Source organism: Globicephala melas, chromosome 6 (genome assembly GCF_963455315.2).
Source record: "Globicephala melas chromosome 6, mGloMel1.2, whole genome shotgun sequence".
Lineage (NCBI taxonomy): Eukaryota > Metazoa > Chordata > Mammalia > Artiodactyla > Delphinidae > Globicephala > Globicephala melas.
In genome coordinates, this window is record NC_083319.1 from 20,134,024 (window position 1) to 20,151,440 (window position 17,417).

Here is a 17,417-nt window from a genome sequence, read left to right on the forward strand (position 1 = left end):
AGGGTTCCTGGCTGTGGGCCCACTTGTTTGAACCAATCTGATTAAATTACTCAGGAGACAGCCCCTTGGAAAGTCAGTCCCCCTGCTGTCAACTTCCACGAGGCCCTGATCCCTGTCCCTCACCCTCACTCCCAAGCTCCCTCCCCCATCTGGGTCCTGAGTCAGAAGTCCTGGGGTGAAGCCACGGACTCACAGTAGGACCTCAGGCAAGTGACTTCACTTCTCTGAGCCTCTGTTTCCTCACCATTAAAATGTGGGCTGCACAGCGCACACGCACACACACAGGCACGCACACACATGCACATGGGTACATGCTCACACACACACATGTGCCTCACACACACACACAGGCATGCACACGGCTGCATGTTCATACATGCACACATGCACACGCATGCACACACACACACACACACACACACAGGCACGAGCACACATACCCGCTGGCATCCAGGTTCCTTGGCAAGGAGCCAGTGGGATCATGGACGTGACACGCAGGCAGGCTGTTTTGGCCAACTTTAGTTCCCATTTGTTTCTTTTCTGCGTCAGGACCCACACCTTCCAAATCCTGACTCAGTCACTCTCCATGAGAAATCACTGCGTTCCAAACTGGACAGAGCCTTAAAGAGGGAGGGCGGCCTTCCACTGCTCACCTAACATGCACCCAACACTGTGCCAGGCCCACTCAATGCAGCACCTCACCAGTCCTCTTACACCCACTTACTGAACTGCAGGACCAAGACCGGGGTTCAGGGAGGCTCAGTCAAAGCCCGGGGTGACGTGCAGATAAGAGGCAAGGTCTCACTAGGTCTGACTAGGTTCCCGGTCTATCTGACTCCAGAGTCCTCGTTTACAAATGGGGAGCCTAGATACTTCTCCCATACGCTCTCCCACTGCCCCAGGCTGCAGGCCAGCCCCTCCTTGCTAGAACCCCAACTCTGTCCACCTGGGTCCCTCCAGGTCACTTCTGCAGGACTCGCCTCTGTGATCTACTGCCTCATGCTACAGCTGCCCCTTGCTGACACTCTCCCACCCTCGGCTGTTCACAAACCCGGTTCCGATGTCTTTTATGTCCATGTGCAAGGTCAGGCCCAGGGCTACCCAGGATTCCAATGGCTAAAAAAGGACAGCAGCTTCTCCCCACCCTGACCTTGCCCACCTCGGTCTACATCCTGTTCTGTCATTTTACAAAAGGGGAAACTGAGACCCAAAGGGATGCCAGAGTGGCTCTCTTGCTCAGAGTCCGTATCCAGGCATTTTAGTTACTATGCACTGCTCTCTGCATTCTCGGCAGCCAGCACAGTGCTTGGGACGCAATCGCTGCCCGAGTACAACATCAACAAACACAGGTATTTACTGAACATCTACGATGAGTCCCATCTTCAGTGCACACAAGGAATACCACGGTGGGGATCAAGACACAGCTCATGCCTGTGGGGACCAATCAAGGGAGAAACCAGAGACCAGTAATGATAATCTGCACTAGCATTTCCTGAGTGCTCTTCTAAGCCTTCAACACATAAATCTATGACGTAGCAGTGATCACTCTCCCCATTTCACAGATGAGGAAACTAAGGCACAGAGAGGGTAAGTGATTGGTCCAAGGTCACACAATTTGTAAGTGGGATTTAGACTCAGAGCTTTAGCTTCCAGAGCCTAAGAGCTTTACATTTCAATACACTGCAGATGAACAACTATGATCCAGTGGTAAGTGGAGTACAGGAGGAAGTAGGGGGGCACCTGACCCAGACTGAGGGTAAATCAGACACGCTAAGGCTGGAGGAAGACAAGGAGGGAGCCAGATGAAGTCTGGGCTCCAGAAATGCTCAAGGCACCCTTGGTCAAGTGAAGATGTGACTTCTGGGATGGAGAAGACTATCCATCTTCCCAGCCAGACTCCTTCAAATTCTCCAGTAAGAGATATAAGGAATAATAAGGTCTAATTAATTGTTTACACATTGGTGAGGATGAGAACCTGGGTGCCAGACCCAGCTCTCCAGCCAACGAGCCTGTGTGATCTTGGACAAGCCCCTTTCCCTCTCTGTGTACAGAAGAGTAGACTCTGCCTGGAGTAGTTAACAGAGACTTGAGGAACTAGAAGATGGTGGGGAAGGTATATCCTAAACCGTAAATGCTACAAAATATAGCAGGGATAGAAACTATGAGCTCCTTTCCTGCAGGTAGGGTTGAGAAGGTGGAGAGAATAGAAGGCTTTGGGTAGATGAGGCCTCGAGAGGGGCTGAGACAAAGAAGGAACAAATCATGAAGGACTGGAAATTCTGGGCCAGAAGTCCTCTGTGCAAGTCGTCTTTTGCAAGACACAAGATCCCAAGTACACAGCCCAGGGGAGGCATCATAAAAATATTTCTCAAGTGAGAAAATGAATGAATGGAGTCTCAAGAGACAACTCTAGGGTTGGGATTGGGTCAGATCTGTCCCCAGCCCTGGAAGGTCCTCTGAAGATTCACTAGGTCTTTCTTTCACCATCACTACTACCATTTCATGTGTTTATAAGTTCTGGCCATGGCAATAAGGCAAGAAAAACAAATAAGATTACTAAGATTTGAGGAAAAAGAGACAAAAATATGTCTTTTTTTGCAAGTAATATGAGTGCCTGTCTAGAAAACCCAGGAGAACTAACTGAAATACTGTTAGAACTAATAAAATAATTCAGTAAAGGGCATGGTTATAAAATAAACACAAAAGTCCAAATATACAAAGTCAATAGTTCTTTTCAATAGCTGAGAGCCAGCTAGAAAATATAATGGGGGAAATATTCCATTCATAACAGCAAGAAAAATATAAAATTTCTAAGAACAAACTTAGGAAGAAAGGTGCAGGATTTATGCAATAAAAACTATAGAAGTTTATTATGAGATGTTTTAAAAACTCAGCCAAATGGGAAGATATGCCATGGTTTTAGATAGGAAAAGTTAATATTTTAAAGATGATAATTCTTCACAAATTAATAAACGCATTTAATACAATTCCAAGAAAAACCCCAAGGGAGTTTTTTAAGGAGATTATTAAGATGGGCATAAATTTTATCTGACATATTAAATAGCCAGAACAATTTTTTCAAAGTGGACGAGGGAGACGCACAGCATAAAGCTAATAAATGTCATAAAACAGTATTTTACTAGCAATATACAAACGCAGTAATGAAACATATCTGAATGGCCTGGAAGAGACCCTGGTCTATCATATAATAGTTAGTGCAGGATAAGTTATTTAATAAATGATGAACTACTGGGGGAAAAATAAAGTTATACCTCATACCCACTCCCATGAAGATTAATTCCAGATGGTTTAAGATTTTAAGAGTACAAATGATATTATAAAATGACTAGGAATATAAGTGAATACCTCTCTGGTCTTACTATGGGAAAGAAATGTCTAAGTATTAAAGTAAAGAACCATACACTCTACATATGGTAGAGCTCTCTCCATACTACCTGACATATTGTAAGTTCCTAATAAGTGTTAGTTATTATTGTTAGTCCAAAAAAAAAAAAAATAGGTAACACTCTCACTTGTGAAAATCATCATGAATAGTCTTAACAGGCAAACAATAAATTTGAAAATACTTGTAAGGTAGATGAAGGCTTAATAAGCCTTCATATATAAACACAAATAATTTTTACAAGTCAATAACAAAAGATAACATCCTGGGACTTCCCTGGTGGTGCAGTGGTTAAGAATCTGCCTGCCAAGGCAGGGGACATGGGTTCGAGCCCTGGTCTGGGAAGATCCCACATGCCACGGAACAACTAAGCCCGTGAGCCACAACTACTGAGCCCGCGCACCACAACTACTGGAGCCCGCGTGCCTAGAGCCTGTGCTCCGCAACAAGAGAAACCACTGCAATGAGAAGCCCACGCACCGCAACAAAGAGTAGGCCCCACTCGCTGCAACTAGAGAAGGTCCGTGGGCAGCAACGAAGACCCAACACGGCCAAAAATAAATTTAATTAATTAATTAATCTTTAGGAAAAAGATAACATCCCAACCCCAAAAATAAACAAATCCATAAATGGTGAAATGCAAATGAAAAACAAATGTAAGAAAAACATTCTTCTCAAAGATGATCAATGCAGTGAAGTGAATTGAAAACAATAATGAATTATCTTTTTCAAACAACCTCCTCTAATGCTAGCGGTGGCATGGATTGGTTCAATCTTTCTAGAAGGCAATTGTTAATAAAATTACAGCTAAACACTATATAGCACTTACGGGCAAGGCATATTTTAAATTATTCGTATATATATGTATGCGTGTATATATGTGTGTGTATATATACTGATACATAGATAAATATATAGATATATCTCTCTCTATATATATAGATAGATAGATAGATATTGCTTAACCAACAGTGCTAAAGAGCTATGGAGCGAATAGACTTGTAGCTGAAACTATGGACTTTGGAGTCAGACAGTAGAGGGTTCAAATCTTGTCTCTGACACTTATCAGAAACAGGCTAGTTACTTAGCCACTTTGGACCTTAGTTTTCTCATCTGTAAAATGGGGGTAATAACATCCACCCTGCAAAGCAGGTAAAGCTGTTGGCCAGTCCCTGGCCCACAGGCTGTTCAAAATGCAGTCAGTGCCTATCACTGGGCAAGGCCACTGCAAGAGGCCTGCTTCCCTCTTGATACTTTCTAGACTTTTCCACATTTTCTTTAATGAGTATGCCCTACCTCAGTCATCAGAGGAAGAGGAAAGGGAGGCTGGGGCCTGAGGCCCAAGAATCCTGTAAGGGCTGGCTCCACCTCAGCTTCTAGCAGCTCTGCTAACAGTCACTTGGGTTACTGAGCATGGCCCCTCTTGCCCACCTATTCTCCCTGGGTGCCCAAGGGCCCCTAGTAATCCTGGGTAATTCACTGCAAACCGAGCAGGCCAGAGGAGGCCGGCTGCCAGGGAGAGTGGGGCCAGGTGCCTCGTCGCCCAGCACAGGCACAGCTGGAGCCCTGCCCGACTCTGGTCCAGAGCTTCTTACCCCACCTGGGCCCTGCATCCCATCTGACTTCACCTGGTTCAGCATCAGCATCACCATCGGGGCAGCTCCAGGCCTCCCCATTGGTCACCCTTCAACTTGCTGGCCACCGACCAAGATTCTCAAGCTGCCTGAGTGGCCTTCACAAACCCCATCTGATCGTGTCACGTCTGCTAAAAACCTCATGCCTTCCTGCTGCTCTTTGGATAAAGTCCAAAAGTCTTAGCACACCCACCAGGCCTGCTGCCCTCCCCAGCCTCCTCCTGCCCCTTTGCCTGGTCGCCTGCTGCTCTTCAGACCTTGGTTCAACCTTCCCACCCTCTGGGAAGGCAGGCTTCACCTCCCAGACCAGGTTAATCGCCATTCTGTGGGGTCTCTGAGCACCCAGTGCCTCTCACGTGGAGCCCTTTTCAGGGAGTGGTCAGCTTATTTCCACAACGGCAGCGACCGTCCCTGTCTGTGCCCCATTGTAGGCCGGGCACCTTGGCCTACAGCTGACCACTTACCACAGGCCAGCACTGCTCTTAACTCAGTTATACCTCATGACAACCCAAGGGGGCAGCTACTCTTATTACCCCATTTTCCAGATAAGGAAACTGAGGCATGAGAAGTTCAAATAATTTGCTCACAGTCACACAAATAAAAGGTGACAGAGCTGGGACGGGAACTTCGACCGTCGGCTCCAGAGTCTGTGCTCTTAACCACCGTGCTTTCCTGCAGCAATAACTACGGGTCAGTTGGACACACGACTCAACCCTGGGCCTCCAAGGTCAGCTAATGCCATCCACCCAGGGTTCTGGCTTCTCTGCCTCATTCTCAAAGTCCTTGATCTTGACTCCCTGCGGGACCTGACAAACCTTCTTCTTGATTTGAACGTGGGGCATATGGGTATGTGGTACATGGGGAAAGCCTTGGGCTCTGGAGCAGGCATGTGGGGTTGAAGCCTGGCTCTGGCCTGTACCAGCTGTGCAGCCCTGACAAGTGTCTTCCGACTGGCAAACCCAAGGACCCGAAATACAGCCCCGCCACTGCTGGTCACTGCAAGTGACCCCAGTAAGGCATTGGCCCTTTGGGTCTTTGCTCCTCTGTGACCTCAAGAGGGATGAAGTGCTCTGTCTCCCCTTTTTGATTCCTCAATCCACCAATCTCTGCCATCCTTAGTCTGGCAGGGGGATCTTTAACCCACAAGGCCATAAGCTCCCAAAGGCTCAATAAATACAGCACAGGAACGACCACACAGCGACCCAGCGGACGAAGGGCAGGCTCCCTGCCACCACGCAGACCCTGCCTGTTTGGCTGATTTTTCCAACAAAAGCACATAGTAGGTGCTCGATAAATGTTTGTTGATTGAAGGAAGATGAATGGATGGGGGCCCCAGAGGCAGCTCCCAAAGCCAACACCGTGCGGAAGAGGAGGAACCAGCACAGAGCCTGGAGGAGGCCAGCCCTACAATCCCACCGGGTCTCCTCCCAGACCCAGAAAGGATCTGGTAAACAGCGAGGACCCTCTCCCCAGAATCACATCTATTCCTGCAGATCCACGACATTCCCTTCCAATCTTGGATAAGTCAGGAATTCCATCCGGGAAGAGCCTCTCTTTAACCCTGTCCTGGTCAAGCCACAGATTGAGAGCAGCCCAGGGCCAAAGCCCAGCAGACTGGGCCTCCCATCCAACCGATCTGTCCTGGATCCACCTCTGCTCACTCCTTAGACTCACAACCAAGTGTCCAGGTAAAGGGCATGACTTTTCCCCTTGGCATGTTATGCAAGTTCTAATGGGAGAAGAAGACTCCCATTCCAGTGTGTTTTCTGGAACCCTCACCCTTACTCGTTTACACAGAAGCAAGCTGGAAGCCTATCCGTGAGGCCCTGAGTCCACAGGTCCCAGCTCCATGTGGCAGCAGGAGTGTCAGGACTACTGAACCTCACGCACCACACCCAGAGCTGCTCTGAAGGTGGCGAGAACAGCAGCTGGTGGGTCCTCCTCCGGCCTCTGCACATCTGCTGGCAGGATGGGGGTGGGCTGCAGGCCAGACTGGAGCTGAGGCGCTGCAGTGTGGGGCAGCCTGGACCAGGGAGAAGCTGACGGAGCATCTGCCACAGAAGCAGGGGGTCACATTTGGGGGCGGCAGGGAGGGAGGACCAGACAGGCCCGGGGCAGGCCAAGAAAGGCGTGTTCCTGAGCAAACCTGGCAATCAAAACAGCGGCCAATCCTCAGCATCTCGATGTACGCCACGGCCTTGGAGACCGGAGGCCTCTGCAAAGTAGAAGTCTTCCAAGGAGCTCCCCCCTCTCTGCCTGACCCATGGGGGCAGGTGCCACTGCCGTTTCTTACACAGTGTCTTAATCCACCTGAGCCTCAGTTTCCCCATCTGTAAATGGGTGCAATATCTCCACCTATCACCCAATGATAATGAGGTCATTAGGTCTTTGTGGGGATCAAATGAGACAGGCTACATGAAGTGCATGCAGAGTGCCTAGCCCACAGTAAGGGTCCAATATACGGTGCTTACTACCATCAGTGTTTGCCTTGTTAAAACCCAGAGCACCTCCAGGCAGCTGCTGGCCCCTAAGCAGCTGAGGCCTCTGTGCTCGCCTTCCAAGTTAGGACCCCAGTCCAGCCCTGGCCGAAGTCACACACCTACAGGGGGGAGGCAGGGGCTCCCGCCGCCGTGTGCAAGGGCTCTGCGCTGGCGCTCTGGTGCCACAGCGTCATACATCCACGGCCACTTGTGTACATTTGTCCCAAACTTCCGGACAAGGTGGGCAGAGGAACTCTGCCCTAGGAGTCAAGCCTGGCCTTTGGAGGATATTCAACCGTCAATCGCTGCATGAGCTGGGGCCAGTCAGTTAATGGCCTTCCTCAAGCCACTAGCCCTTTGTAATGCGTTAGCAAAGAAGGACCCTGAGCCCAGGCCAACCAGGGCCCACGGGTGCTCTTCACCTGGCCACCCCACAGCTGACAGCGGGGCAGACCCTCTGCCTGTCCTGGCCTGCCCCACACTCTCTCGGCACGGTTGCTGTGCTCTTGGCTTCCCCGAGCCTGTGTCTTCCTTCCTCTCCTCCTATTTCTCCAGCCATCACTCGAGCCTTCTCCCTGTAACCTAAATAATGCTGGCCCCGTACTTTTCCTCGTGCTTCTCACTCCACGCGCCACCCTGGACAGCTCTGTTCTCTGCTGGTGCTCCTGGAAGGCACCAAGGCACCCCGGGGCTGGAGCCCCCGACACTCATCAGAGCGCCAGTCACGTGGGTTTCTGGTCCCATCTAAAGTCCAGAGGTGGCCTCTCTGTGCTGGCCACCCCCCAGGGCTCTATCTGCAGCTCAGAGTCTCCTGAGTTTCAGAATGTCTGCGAATCATCTCCACCGGGCCGGTCTACAGATTCCCAGATGCAACATTCCTTCTTCCGGCTCCTCAATTTGGTCACCTAGGCTAACACCAGGGAGTCACCATCTCTCTCCTCTCGCCCATCACCGAGTCCTCCCTACCTCACCTCCACATTGTCAAGGTGCCCACTCCCCTCCTCCCACACCCCTACGCTGGCCTGTATCACCCCAGGTCTCCCTGCCTCTGCTCTGGTTCCACACCCCCCAGTCCATCTTCCACATGGCATCCGGGGTCTTTCTCAAACATGATCTTTCCACGTCCCTCCCGAGCTCAAAACTTGACATGCCTCCCCAGGGTGTGTCTTATGACCCAGTAACACGTACATTCGAGCTGGACCTTCACAGCCCTCCCTATTTAGCAGCAAATGACCTTTCTTTCCACTCCCTCTGAGGACCTTAGGTTCCAGCTGCCCTTCTCCCCCTCAACCCCTCCCCACCAGAAGCTAAACTCTTAACTCCTCACTGTGTCTCCAGCCCGGTACAGGGCCTGGCACCTGGGAGGCTCCAGGGAGTGCTTGAGGCCTCCACAGTGACCCTGAGGCCCAACCACCAGGAGCCTCTAAGAAGAGAAGCTCCCCCAATGCAGCCCTAACCTCAGCATCCGTCCCACGGCTCTCCCTCCAGACCCCACAGCAAACACTCACTTTGGCTCCAGGAGGGCCGGGGAGGCCTGGATTTCCATAAGGCCCAGGAGGACCCTGAAAGGGAAAAGAAAAAAGAGATGAGGGGAAAATAGGGGTCAGGGCCTGGCACTTCCGCCCACCCATCTGCTGGGTCTTCCCTAGTCAAGTCTCAGCAGTCTGGCCATAGCAGCTGCTTGCAGAGAGGCTCCCCTGACGCCCGGCCCCGTGCTAAGCACTTTCCGCGCATTATCTCACTTTAACCTATTAACCCACAAGGTAGGTGCTACCACGATTCCTATTTTCAAGATGAGGAAGCTGTTGCTCAGAGACGTTTATAACTTTCTCAGGTCACCCAGCTGCTAAGGGGCAAAGCTAGATCTCAACCTCAGATGCGTGGCTTCAGAGCACAAGCCCTCAATCCCTGAATGTGACCACCTTTCTGTACGCTCTCCACCTGGCCCCATGAGCCCCTCCCACACTCGCTTCCTCAGGCTCAGAGCACACTTAGCTGTTTGCTGCCCTGACCATGCCTGGTATGGATACTTCCTCTCTGTAACACTTTTTTTTTTTTTTTTTTGGCGGTATGCGGGCCTCTCACTGTTGTGGCCTCTCCCGCTGCGGAGCACAGGCTCCAGACGCGCAGGCTCAGCGGCCATGGCTCACGGGCCCAGCCGCTCCACGGCACGTGGGATCTTCCCAGACCGGGGCATGAACCCGTGTCCCCTGCATCGGCAGGCGGACTCTCAACCACTGCGCCACCAGGGAAGCCCTGTGTATCATTTTGTCATGCTGTCCCATCATCTGGCATGCCTTTCCCACCCATCCCCTCCAGCTGAAATCCAACCCATTCTTCAAGGCCTGGCTTTAATGCCACCTCCTCCAAGGAACCTTCTGGGACTCTTCCTGCTAAAGGGAACCTCTCCAGACTTCAGACTCCAACTGGACTCCGTATGAGCCTCTGGAGTTGCGAGCCCAGCCAAGGGAGCACTTGGCTGCTCTGAACAAACGGGCATCCCTCCTGTGGCCCCAACACGTAGTCAGAGCTCTCCCTTAGATTCCTACATGCTCTGAGCTTACAGGGTCCCCCAGGGACCACGAAGCAGCTGGGAAGACTGAACTCAGACAGTCAGAGTCTTGGCCAAGGTCACACAGCAGAGTAGCGTCCAAGAGAGGGCCGGGACCCAGTTTTTTTGGCTTCAAGTCCAAGGCTTATTCGTGGCACTGGATTTTCCCAGGCCATATTTGAATCTCCCTTACAACAGCTGCGGCCTTATGTCCACTTCCTCTGCAAAGGCCCTGGGCTAGCGTCCTGCAGCCCAGTAATATAAACAGAGTCCTAAGAGTTGAGTACTTTCTGGAGGTCTTTTGTCCAACAGGAATAATCTGAGGCATTGGGGATGGAGACAGGGACCTCGAGGGGTGCCCCCTACTACAACAGCCTCTAGATACACTGCCCTTGTCCCTGCCCCCTCTTGACTCATCTGGCTGTGTATGAATTTGCTTCCTTCTTCTCTCTTCAAGGCCAACTTCCCAGCTGCAGCCTGTCACATTCTGCCCAAGGCACCTCCCTCTTCCTCCATGCCTGAGCTGGGACCCTCCCCTTCTCCATCCATGTGGAGGAGGAACAGAGTTGAGAGGCTCACTCAGTCTGGGGAATTTATAACGGTGTCATGGGTGACCTCCAAAATAATCAACCCTCCAGCCCCTTCCCAATATTTCACCAAACGCTGTCTCCTGGCACCTAGATGCAATATGGTCCCAGTTCTGAGCCTTCCCCCTCCCCAGCCTCAGTCTCCCCATCAGTTCCATGAATGACAGGGACTCATGGTGTCTAAGGAATCTGGAAGACCTCAGAGCTTCACCCCAGCCTGGGCTCCTGGGCTCTAACTTTAGAGCTCAGCCTGAATTGGGAAAAGGTTGGACGGGGGTGTTTGAGGAGGGGACCTTCACATCTAGCATCCTAGAACCAGGCATGGGCTGTGCCAGGCAATGTCAAGATTGACTACCTCTCCCCAGTTGTGCCCCCAGCTGCCCTAAAGATGGAGGGATAGAGCGCTCGGCTACCCCATCTGCAGCTTGTGAAGGTGAGGGCTTCCTGCTTTCCCATCCCCACTCCTCCACTCCTCTCCAGCCACTGCCTTGCAGAGAAATGAATCACATAGTTGACTGAGAGCCAAGCAGACCGACTCTACAAATGCTGCAGCCCAGAAAGCCGAGTGGAGGGAGGGCCTAGGGATTCCCCAGCATCCCTCGATGGGTCGAGGGAGTATGCAGAGGTGGAAAGGGGCCAGCCACAGAGCTTTGGATGACCTCAGATAAAGCCCTGACCTTCCCTGAGCCCCAGAACCACCATCTGTACAGAGGAACTGGGATTGTTTAATCCCCGCATTCTATTATCTTTGGCATTTTATGATCTATGGAATTTCCAGTCTAGAAACAGGGTGATGGGCAGCAGGGAGTGGGGAGTACTCCGAAAGCCTGAGAGGGATGTCAGGAGAGTCATTCCCTCACTTGTGGAATTTCAGAGCTGGTAGGAACTTTGGATGGAAATGCCTTACCATGATCCAGTGTTTTATAGATGTGGAAACTGAGGCCCAGAATAGGGAAGGGACTTGCCTAAGGTCACACAGCTTCTTGGGGGAAATGCTCTTGACTCCCAGACTAGAACCCATCGGCAACCATTTGCTCAGCACCTTCTGCACACAGGGTACTCTGCTAGGCATTGGGTGAAAAAGAAAAGTCAACAGCGCCTGTCTCTGGCCCAGAGAGGCTCAGTTGAGTTGATGGAAAAATTAGCGCAACAGGTAGTTTAAGAGTCAGACTGTCTGCTGCTCTGGAGTCAGACTATCCGGGTTCCATCCTGGCTCTGGCATTTACTCTGTGTTTGAACTTATCGAAAGCAACTGAACACTTCTGAGCCTCAGTTTCCTCACTTGTAAAATGGGGATAGTATTGGAACTTACTTATTGGGAAGGCTGGGAAGACGGGATGAGATCCTGCATACGCCACCCAGGTGACAGAGTTCAGCGGTCAGTGTGAGCTTTGACAAAGGGACCCATGCCAGCCAGAGGGGCAGTGAAGTGCCGCAGGAGCGCCAGGAAGGAGGTGATCATCAGAAAAGGAGGCGGCATTTGATCTGAGCTATGGATGGAGGAGGAATTTGCCAAGGAGGACATGCCGGGTCAAGAGGACAGTCCAAACAAAGGCACAGAGGCTAGGGGCTCAGGAGGAGTTTGGAGGCCCAGGCAGACTGCTACGTCCAGGGGCCTCATCCTGGTCCCAGGCTACAAGGTCCCTTGGCCAGCATTGTCCATGATACCTCTGTGGTCCCCAGCTCTGGGCAAGTGCCCCATGGAGACTCCAAAGCCAGGAGGAAATGCCACTTCAGACAGCAGATTCCAGAGCCCTGGGCCCAGGGAGCACAGGGCCAGGTCTGGAGGGAACTAGGGCTCGAGTAATTGCATAACCAGAACCATCCTCTGGGCTCAGAGCTAAAAATATGCCCCAGGCAGCTATCTCTGCCAGGGCCTCGCCAGGCCCCCAGCGTGGGAAAGGCTGATTCAGCCTGGGCACAGATGCCAGGCGCCATGGGTCTGAGCCCTCTTGGGAAAACGACAGATTTCTCTCCAAGAGGACCCCTAAGAGTCCCAGTATTATATGATTAAGAGCCTGGGTTCCAGTCCTAGCTCTTCCATTTCCTAGTAATTTGGTTTTCTCATCCCTAAAATGAGAGTGGTCACACTGGCCCATGGGGGTCCTGGAAGGAGAGAGGATCAAAATAAGACAGCATTAAGTGACATGCCAGGCATAACAGACCAGAGCTGTTTTTCACTCCGAGGTTCCGGCTAGCTCCTACCAGCCACCAAAGCCCTGCCAAGCCATTCTCCAGACTCTGGTTGAACCTCTCAGCATGGGAAGCTCACCCCATCCCTGGCACGGCCCATCTGGTTGCCTATGTCAGCATCGCTACCCCAGGTTGTCCCAGCAGAGACGGGAAGATGGATGCAAGTGTCATCCTCTCCCAAGTCAGCTTTTTTCCTGGACAAACACTAAAGCCCATCAGCTGAGGGGATGGGCAGAAACCCCTTCTCCACTCCAGGCTGCCAAGGGTGATACCCACAATAGACAGCATAGACTCTTCAAGAGGTTCTCACGGTCCCATGCCACGTCTGGCCACACAGTGCCCCCTAAGAGCCCTACGTCCACTCCAATGGACAAAGTGGAAAATGGGTGCCAGGCAGCATGAGGACACACAGCAAAGCTGAGACTTCAGGGGCGATGGGGTACAGGACACAGAGCCTACCAGAACGCAAAAGGACAGCGCGTGATCACTTACCCGAGGACCCCGTGCACCAGGAGGTCCAGGGAGCCCAGGCAGCCCAGGGGGACCCTGAATAAAAAGCAAGAAGACAGCATCAGTGCCCAGTGGCAGAAGAGAATGGAATCATGTAGTCATTCAACAAACCTATCCAGAGCTCTGGGCATGGAAACCCTATGGTTGAGAAGAGGGATCCCTTGAGGTACCTACCTGAGGAATGCATGCTCTTTGGGGTTTTCAGGCCATTGCAGCTGCTGTTTCTTGGTCTTTGAAGCGCTCATCTTTTATCACTCAACTAACTTAGGGTGTCGCCTCCTCCAGGAAGCCTTCCCTGATCCCTCCCCTAAGTTGGGCCAAGCCCTTTCTTTCCCTCTGCTTTAAAGGCCACTGTATTATATTTGGGGAATTATCTGCTTAGAAGCCCGTTGCTCCCACTAGACCATGGTCTCCTCAAAGGAACTAGTGGGATATGAGTCATCTCTCTCTCCCCAAGGCTCAGCAAGAGATCTCAGAGTTCAGCCAAGTTATCTGCAGAGCCTCAGCAGAGAAGGGACTTGTCCAAGGTCACATCAGCATCTCTGCACCACGGAGCGGCAGTGTAGCATCAAGGGTGTAAGCAAAGACTGCTGCATCAGACAGGCCTGGGTTCAAATCCCAGTGCTGCCACCTACCAGCTGGGTTTGGGCAAGTTCCTTAACCAGACTGTGCCAATAAAATGGAGTAATAATGCCCTCCTCATTGGATTATCGTGAGGATAAAATGAGATGGTAAACATATAACACAATGCCTAGTATGCAATCGTCACTCAAATGTTGCACCTATTCCAGCGGTCACAGCCGGGTCCAACCTTCATCACCACGCCCTGAGAACGTGCAACAGCCCGCTCACTTGTCTCCCTGCCTCCCCCCTCTCCCCCCTCCAGTCTTCCTCCACACAGCCTGGTTCACCTTCCCAAGGCATTCCCCCTGCTCAACAACATTCAATGGCTCCCCATTTCCCACATAAGACGGGCCTAACCCCGCATCGTGGCATTCAGGGAGCACCTGTCTGGCCTCACCTCTCTTCCCTTCCCATAGGAAGCAAGTCAGCCCAGCAGACTTACAAAACCGCAGTCTGACCTTTGTTCAAATCCTGGTCTTGCCACTTAATAGCTGGAGACTTGGTGCAAGGCCTTCAGCCTGAGTCTCCACAGTTCTCCTTTACCACAGCTACTGCCCTGTCTACCCCAAAGGAGTGAATGAGGATTAACTAAGTGCCTGATGTAAAGAACTGAACACAGCCTTCAAAGGAAGCCAGGCTTTCAAGGATGTGTGAGGCCTGGGGAATTCATTTGTTTCAAATAACCATCAACGAGATTCCAGGTTTCCTGCCCAGAGTTAAAATCGGTGTTGAAAACCCAGTATGATTTGGCTGGTAATTAATCCAGATCTCACGCTGGGCAGCCTTGATTCACAGTTCTGGTCTGTGAACACCACGTGCTTGCTCGTCCATAAATAAAAATCAGAAGAGAGATCCAGACAGGCAGACATGGGTACCAAGGCCCCAGGGTCACTGGAAAGAGCCCCGGCCGGAGGGAGGGAGGCTCTGCGTGACCTAGTGCAAGTCCTGGCCATCTGAGCCTCCAGGTACCTCTGGCCAAACTGGCAGCAGGCAGCATTCCTTCCATCCAGAGCCCAGGGGCTGGGTGGACAGTTTCTAGTCTTTTATCTACCTCTGGGGGTTGCAGATTCAGGGCGAGCCTACTCTCTGCTCCTCCCTGGGAAGTAGTAGAATACAGTATAAGACAGGGGCCTGGGTCCACACTGGGCGCCCTCACTTACTAGCTGTGTGGCTTTGGGCCAGCTCCCTCCAGCCTCCAAGGCTTCATTCCTTAACTGTAAAATGAGGCTGTACCAGCACCTAGCTGACAGGTAATCTGTAAAAAGTGCAAATCCTAGTGCCTGGTACACAGTTAACGCCCAGCAAGTTAGTGCTGTTTCTGTTAAGCAAGCTGCTGGAAACTCCCCAACTCAAAATTTTAAGTCACCTTCCCCAGCATCTGTTTGGGGGAGAGCAAAGGTTTCCCCTCCTAGAAGGTCCTCCTCGGCCCTATTCTTCCAGGTGACCCAGAATCAAGGGGAGGTGCGGGGTGCTGAGGCCAAGCGTTACTGCAGGTACCTTTATCATGACTGAACCCTCTTCACGGATGAGAAACCACAGAGAGGCTCGGAGAGGCAAAGTGATCTGCTCAAGGCCACACAGCTAACAGGTAGGGCCTGGATTCAACCAAGGATCATTTGACTTGTTCTCTCATCCTGGGCAGCTTCCTCACAGGCAATCTCGGTCAGGTGCGTCGTGACTAGGTGCGCAAACTCGGGTAAGTCCCTTCCCCTGTGTGGGCATCTGTGAAATGACTATCCCAGAACCTTCCCAACACTGGCGTTCCCTGAATTTCTGTGGTGATGTCCTCCTCTAGGTTTTCCAATGGGAGAGAAACGGTGAGATCACGTCCATCTCCCAGAGAAGGTGGCCAAGGCCCGGAGGGGTGAAAGATGGTGCAGGGCTTCAGGGAGAGGCAGTCTCCGTGGGTGTAGCTCCCCGGTGGGCCCTGGGACAGCCACCACTGCAGTGGCCTGGACACACCCTCTTGGCATCCAGCCTGGAGTCTGACCTCATCCTTGACATCTGCAAAACAGACTCTAAGTGCCAGGCAGGACCCACGGCCCCGCCTGGTGATGTCAGTTCACAGCTGGACTCCTTGACATGGCAGCCCAGCAGCCCAGCTGCGGCCCCAGGCAGGCCTGACCCTCCCACACGCAGTGAGGCTGGGTGCCCCCTGCCCTTCTCGCTTGATCCGAGACCCTGCCTGCTCACCGTGCAGTGGAAAAACGCTGCCATTTCTTTCCAGGGCCCGAAGCCTGAGCGGGTGACTCCGGGATGATTCACAAGGCCAGGGTGGGATTTTTCCACTCCACGCTGCAAACAACGGGGCCTCTGAGAGGGCCTGGAGCTGAGGGGGAGGGGAGCGGGGGCTGCAGGCCTGTCTGGGGGAGGTGGACGAGGCCTGGGCTCGGGGCTCACGCAAACAGAGCCATGGAAACAACCAGGCAGCCGCTCTGGGCTTCCCCCAAGGGTCCTGGCCTCCAACAGTCAGGCCTAGGGGAACCCCATCCCCCGGAACAAGTCCACCCTTGTGTCCAGCTGCAATAGCCCGCCTGCCAAGCCTTGCAGAAGGAAGTAAGTCCTGGCTGGCATGGCCCCTGGCAGCAGGCAAGGAGAGGTTTCGCAGGCCTGGGATCTGGGAGACCTGAGTCCAGTCCTGAGTGAGCTGCTAACAGCCAGGTGACCCTGAGTAATGACCTTTCATTCTCTGGGTTTCTGCTCAGTGCCTGCTGCCTGGTAGGGAAGGCAGGAGATCTCAAAAGGCCCTCCCATCTCTAACCATCTGAGCTCACGATTATTCCCAAGGTTAGCCCAAAGGGCACTGAGCTTTCCTCAGTCTCTGTCCTAGGGAAGGGCCTACTGGGACAGGCCTTGAGCAGATTACTTCATCTCCCTATGCCTCTGGGTCTCAGTTTTCCCAGCTGTAAAATAGGAATACAATACCCCCCCTTTTTTTTCCCCCAAGATAATGTATACGCGTGCTGGTTATTCTCCATTTGCTCCCCAGATCCATTCTGTGCCCTGGGAAGCTGACCTCTACAGGCTGCACTGCCAGGCTTCCCCGCTCTCTGCTTCTGGCTGAGTTTGGTCAATGGGAGACCCCAGCAAGAAGCTTCTTCTTCCAGTAGAAGGAGAGGGCGGGTGGGGTATTTCTCTCCCTGCTCCCTCCTTGCTGTGCTATAGTTTGGTCCCAGCTCCTGTCCGAGACCCCTGTTCATGCTTTAACTCTCACTGGCTTCTAGCAACACCTTCCCCTCCCCTTGTAATTCACGTTGGACCCCATGTGCTTCTCCAGCCCCTGTTGATTCCTTTGATGATGCCAACACCTCTGTAAATAATGCCTTCCTTAAACTCTCCTCGATTACCCTGTTCTCTGCCTGGGGTCACACAAACTGCTTAGCACAGAGCCTGGCACGCAGCAGGAGCTCAAAAATCATATGCAAAGACAAAGCA

General features: G+C 52.2%; 1 protein-coding gene across 5 annotated transcripts in view; it reads right to left on the reverse strand.

Annotated features, from left to right (window-relative positions):
- COL27A1 (collagen type XXVII alpha 1 chain) overlaps window positions 1–17,417 on the reverse strand; it is a 144,592-nt gene that overhangs the window by 109,219 nt on the left and 17,956 nt on the right. For all 5 annotated transcript variants that reach the window (XR_009564262.1, XM_060300574.1, XM_030858908.2 and 2 more), the window contains exons 4-5: window positions 13,341–13,394; window positions 9,026–9,079 (exon numbers count right to left, since the gene is read on the reverse strand). Coding sequence is in view for 4 of the 5 variants with exons in the window: in XM_060300574.1 (XP_060156557.1) it covers window positions 9,026–9,079; window positions 13,341–13,394 (108 nt within the window). In the remaining variant the exon portion in view is untranslated. The remainder of the gene's footprint in view (window positions 1–9,025; window positions 9,080–13,340; window positions 13,395–17,417) is intronic.